This window comes from Schistocerca nitens, chromosome 10 (genome assembly GCF_023898315.1).
Source record: "Schistocerca nitens isolate TAMUIC-IGC-003100 chromosome 10, iqSchNite1.1, whole genome shotgun sequence".
Lineage (NCBI taxonomy): Eukaryota > Metazoa > Arthropoda > Insecta > Orthoptera > Acrididae > Schistocerca > Schistocerca nitens.
In genome coordinates, this window is record NC_064623.1 from 201,614,295 (window position 1) to 201,620,431 (window position 6,137).

General features: G+C 52.5%; 1 protein-coding gene across 1 annotated transcript in view; it reads left to right on the forward strand.

The window, feature by feature from the left end:
- Window positions 1-5,513, forward strand: part of LOC126209997 (axoneme-associated protein mst101(2)-like) — a 109,219-nt gene extending 103,706 nt beyond the window's left edge. The window contains exon 3 of the mRNA XM_049939105.1: window positions 5,490-5,513. Within this exon, the coding sequence (XP_049795062.1) occupies window positions 5,490-5,513 (24 nt within the window). The remainder of the gene's footprint in view (window positions 1-5,489) is intronic.
- Window positions 5,514-6,137: the final 624 nt, after the last annotated feature.

The following is a 6,137-nucleotide window of genomic DNA, read 5'->3' on the forward strand; positions in this document are numbered from 1 at the left end:
TGAACCGGGTACGGATCACTGAGGCTCTGGATGGCGCTCAGGGAATCTGAGCAGATGACATAAGCAGAATGTCGGTGGCGGCAGATGTACAGAACAGCCTGGTAGAGGGCAAAGAGCTCAGCTGTGAAGACCAAACAATGGCCATGGAGCCGGTATTGGAAACTTTGTGCCCCGACAATAAAGGAACACCCGACCCCGTCATTGGTCTTAGAGCCATCTGTATAAATGAAAGTCATGTTGTTGAACTTCGAGCGAAGTTCCAAAAAACGGGAGTGGTAGACCGAACCGGAGGTGACCTCTTTTGGGAGCGAGCTGAGGTCGAGGTGAACGCGGACCTGAGCCTGGAGCCAAGGTGGCGTGCGGCTCTCGCCCACTCGGAAGGTTGCAGGGAGTGAAAAATCAAGGTGTTGAAGGAGGCGACGAAAGCGAACTCCAGGGGGTAGCAAGGCAGAGACATACAACCCGTATTGAAGGTCAAGAGAGTCGTCAAAAAAGGAACGATAAGAAGGATGGTCGGGCATTGACAGTAGCCGACAGGCATACCGACAAAGCAGGATATCGCGCCGGTAGGTGAGTGGCAATTCGCCAGCGTCAGCATGAAGACTCTCTACGGGACTGGTATAAAATGCTCCGATCGCAAGTCGTAAACCCCGATGTTGTATGGAGTTGAGGCGGCGTAAGATGGATGGCCGTGCAGAGGAGTATACGAAGCTCCCATAATCCAGCTTGGAGCGGACGATCGACCGATATAGGCGAAGGAGGACGGTTCGATCCGCTCCCCACGACATACCACTGAGAACACGGAGGACATTTAAAGAACGGGTACAACGGGCGGCCAAATATGACACATGTGGAGACCAGCTAAGTTTCCTGTCAAAGGTAAGGCCTAAAAATTTGATTGTCTCCACGAGTGGGAGAGCAACGGGACCGAGTCGTAAGGACGGTGGGAGAAACTCTTTGTAGCGCCAGAAGTTAATACAGACCGTCTTCTCGGCAGAAAAACGGAAGCCATTGGCGACACTCCAGGAGTAAAGACGGTCAAGAGAACGCTGAAGACAGCGCTCCAAGACACGTGGACACTGCGCGCTGCAATAGATGGTAAAATCGTCCACGAAAAGGGAGCCTGATACATCAGCTGGGAGGCAATCCATTATTGGATTGATCGCGATGGCGAAGAGAGCGACGCTCAAAACTGAGCCCTGTGGCACCCCATTCTCCTGGCGAAAGGTGTCGGACAGGACAGAACCCACACGAACCCGAAACTGTCGATCCATTAAAAAGGAACGAATAAAAAGAGGGAGGCGACCGCGAAAGCCCCATGTATGCATGGTGCGGAGAATGCCCGCCCTCCAACAGGTGTCGTAAGCCTTCTCCAAATCGAAGAACACAGCCGCGGTCGGGCGCTTCCGCAAGAAGTTATTCATGATGAAGGTCGACAAGGTAACCAGATGGTCGACAGCAGAGCGGCGCCTTCGAAATCCACATTGTACATTGGTAAGTAGGCGTCGAGACTCGAGCAGCCAAACCAATCGAGAGTTAACCATTCGCTCCATCACTTTACAGACACAGCTGGTAAGCGAGATAGGTCGATAACTGGAAGGCAAGTGCTTGTCCTTCCCCGGCTTAGGAATCGGGACAACAATAGACTCGCGCCAGCATGCGGGAACATGTCCCTCAATCCAGATGCGATTGTAAGTACGAAGAAGAAAACCTTTACCCGCAGGAGAAAGGTTCTTCAGCATCTGGATATGAATAGAATCAGGCCCTGGAGCGGAGGACCGTGATCGGCCAAGTGCGTTTTCCAGTTCCCGCATGGTGAATGGGGCATTATAACTTTCACGATTCGAGGAGCGGAAGTTAGGTGGCCTCGCCTCCTCTGCCTGTTTGCGGGGGAGGAAGGCAGGGTGGTAATGAGCGGAGCTCGAAACCTCGGCGAAAAAGCGGCCGAAGGCATTGGAGACAGCCTCAGGGGCCACAAGGACTTCATTCGCGACCTTCAAGCCAGAAACTGGGGAGTGGACCGTAGTGCCAGATAGCCGGCGCAGGCTACCCCAGACAACAGAAGAAGGAGTAGAACTGTTGAAGGTGCTGGTGAAAGCAGCCCAGCTGGCTTTCTTGCTTTCTTTAATAATACGACGACACTGAGCACGTAATCGTTTATAATTAATGCAATTCGCCACTGTAGGGTGGCGTTTAAAGGTGCGTAAAGCACGTCGACGAGCACGTAAAGCGTCCCTACATGCTGCGGTCCACCAGGGGACCGGTACGCGACGTGGAGAAGAAGTAGGGTGAGGGATGGAATATTCAGCAGCAGCGAGAATGACTTCCGTGAGGTGTGCGACCTGACGATCGCAGCTTGTGAAGGTTTGATCCTGAAAGGTCGCCCTGGAAGAGAAGAGCCCCCAGTCTGCCTTGGAGATGGTCCAACGAGAGGAGCACGGAGAGGGAGTATGCTGCAGGAGATGGATAACACACGGGAAGTGGTCGCTCGAATACGCATCAGCAAGTGCATACCACTCAAACCGGCGTGCAAGTTGGGGAGTACATATAGAGAGGTCTAAATGGGAATAGGTATGAGATGTGTCCGAAAGAAAAGTAGGGGCGCCAGTATTGAGGCAGACAAGATTGAGCTGGTTGAAAAGGTCTGCTAACAAGGAGCCCCTCGGGCAGGATGCTGGAGAGCCCCAAAGAGGATGGTGGGCATTGAAGTCTCCAGTTAACAAAAATGGTGCAGGTAGCTGAGTAATAAGTTGCGTCATGTCTGCCCTGGTAACGGCAGATGACGATGGAGCGTAAACGGTACAAAAGGAAAACGTGAAAGTGGGGAGAGTAATGCGGATGGCTACTGCCTGCAGGCCGGTGTGCAACGTGATGGGATCGTAGTAAATATCATCCCGGACCAGCAACATAACCCCTCCATGAGCTGGGATACCTACCACAGGGGGTAGGTCAAAACGCACAGAGGTGTAGTGTGCCAAGGCAATGTGATCGCATGGGCGTAGCTTCGTTTCCTGGAGGGCTACGACGAGCGGACGATGCGAGCGGAGCAGCAACTTCAAGTCCTCTCGGTTGGAGCGAATGCTGCGAATATTCCAGGTAATAAGTGCCATCGTAAGAAAAGGAAGATGAGAGAAGGGGTCACCTCGAAGGCCGCTTAGGGCCTGGCTTCGAGCGAGCACTGCCGCCGCTAGCAGGAGGCGGACAGTCATCGTCCATGGGGTCTATAGGGTCATCGGCCATCTCAGGAGGATGGTCGGGAGGGGGAGCTTCCTCCGCCGGTGAACGGCCAGACGTTCGGCTACCAGCGGTGCGGCCAGGCGAAACGGATGACGGCCTGGGGCGGCAACCGCTGGGTGGCGCAGGAGAAGAAAGGCGCCGCGGCGGAGAAGGAGAACTGTGCTTCCTATGCGCCTTTTCAGAAGGACGTTTGGTGGAAGTACCGGTCGAAGGCTGGGAGGTCGAGGAACGGAGGAAGTCTGCACGGGATGGTTCCTTCTTGAAGGCCCGTGCATCTGACTTCGGGGTCTTCGACTGAGCAGAAGCTGAGGAAGTGGCTGGTGTCTGTGGGGTGATGGGAGGAAGAGGAGACGTCGACCGCGCGATCTTAGCACTGGCCGAACGGACGACCGTGGTGCTGAAGGTCAGATCGCATGTCTGGGTTGCTACCTCCCGGGTAGTCCGAGGAGAGGCGAGGACAGTGCTGTATTTCCCCGCTGGGAGCAGCGTGGGCTTCCTACTAGCCAATAGCTTGCGAGCAGCCGAGGTGGACACTTTCTCTTTGACCCGAATTTCCTGGATACAGCGTTCTTCCTTATAGACAGGACAGTCGCGGGAGGATGCGGCATGGTCACCCTGACAGTTCACACAACGAGGAGACGGAGGTGGACAGTCACCCTCATGGGCATCCCTGCCACAAGTGACACATTTAGCCGCATTGGAACAAGACTGTCGAGTGTGATTGAAACGCTGACACTGGTAGCAGCGCGTAGGTGTCGGGACATAGGGGCGAACTGAAATGACCTCGTAGCCCGCCTTGATGCGCGATGGCAGCTTAACACTATCGAAGGTTAAGAAAAGTGTCCGGGTCGGTACAAGGTCATTGTTGACCTTTTTCATGACCCTATGGACAGCCGTCACGCCCTGCTCAGCGAGGAAAGATTGAATCTCCTCGTCAGTCAAGCCGTCGAGGGATCTAGTATAGACCACACCACGAGACGAATTCAAAGTTCGGTGAGCCTCCACCCGGACAGGGAATGTGTAAAGGAGTGTGGCCCGAAGCAGTTTTTGTGCCTGAAAGGCGCTCTCAGTTTCGAGTAATAGGGTACCGTTACGCAATCTGGTACAAGATTTGACAGATCCAGCTATGGCATCGACGCCCTTCTGGATAACGAAAGGGTTGACAGAGGAAAAATCCTTGCCTTCCTCAGATCGAGAAACGACGAGGAACTGTGGGGCAGGCGGTAGTATTTTTGTCACTGTTGGCTGGTCACGTTTCCGTTTGTGGGTCGAAGTCGAAAGCGATGGAGTAGAATCCATTGCGGAGGAATCCCCCATGATTGCCAGCGTCTCCGATGGCGCGCTCCTTCCTTGTGGGGACCCTCTCAGAGGGCACTCCCGCCTTAGGTGAATGTTTACACCTCAGGTCACACCTCCCGAGAAACAGACGGAGGGACCAATCGGCATGGTCAGAAGGTATCAGCTCAGGCAATCACCCCTCCCCGGGCCTGGCCTTTACCAGGGGGTACGCGCGTGCCTTACATGTCTACCCAGGGCGGGGACTTACGCGTTACCCCGTCACCGGCTACGCGTGCGAACGCGTGGGTCGGCCTTCAGACACGCACAGGGAGGAAGGAAGAAGAGGAAAAAGAAGAGAGAGGGAGAAAGAGGACAGACTGTCTCAAACGCCGAGGCGGAGACCAGAGAAGGCAAGGAGAAGAAGGCAATGAGAAAGCAAGGAGAAGGAGGCAAGGAGAAGGCAAGGAGAAGAAGGCAATGAGAAGGCAAGGAGAAAAAGGCAATGAGAAGGCAAGGAGAAAAAGGCAAGGAGAAGGCAAGGGAAAGAGTAAGGAAGACAGTGAAGTGGAGAAGAGCAAAAAAAGGAACCAACAAAAGGAATGAAGAAACGAGAAGTGAAAAACCAAAAAGACCACGATTATAGGTCGGGAAACCGTCCGTCTCCGGACGCAGGCGCTAACTACCCCCGTGAGGGGGATGGTCTCCTTTTAGTCGCCTCTTACGACAGGCAGGAATACCTCGGGCCTATTCTAATCCCCGGACCCGCAGGGGGGTGTTACCAAAGTACAATCATAAGGGGATGATATGCAAAAGATTTGACTGGATTAACTTCTTTTGAAGGGAGGACATGGCTTGTGTCATGAACAGATGTTGAGGTAACTTTGGGTGTGGCACAGGGAAGTTAGTTGGGGCTCTATGTTTTTATATTAATGACCTTGTAGACGTTACTAGCAGTGATCTCTCATTTTTTGCAGGTGATACATTTAGCTGTAACATGACAAATGTCACGGGATTACTCCTACTGTTGTGTCAGACTTACTTTGTCTGGTATAGTGCAGCAACTCGACATAGCATCATTCGACAAGTCATTAGAAACCCCTGCAGAAATACTGAGCCATGTTTCTTCTATAGCCATCCATAAATCTAAGGGCTGCCAGTGCAAGATTTTAGGCATGAAATGACCTCTCTATGCCCCATAAATGTTCAATGGGGTTCATGTCTGACAATATGGGTGGAAAAATCCTTCATTAAAATTGACCAAAATGTTTAACATGGCACACTGTCATCCATAAAAATTCTATTATTGTATTGGAATATGAGGTCCATAAATGACTGCAGATGGTCTCCAAGTAGCCAAACAAAACCATCTACAATCAATAATCAGTTCAGTTGGACCAGAGAACCCATTCCACTATCATGGAGCCACCATCAGCTTTCACAGTTCCCAGTTGACAACTTGGATCCGTGGATTTGTGGAGTCTGCATCACATAATAATCCTACCATATGCTATTACCAACTGAATTCTGGACTCATTTGACCAGGCCACAGTTTTCCAATTATCTAGTGTGCAACTTATATGGTCACTAGCCCCAGAGGGGTGCTGCAGGCCACACCATGCTGT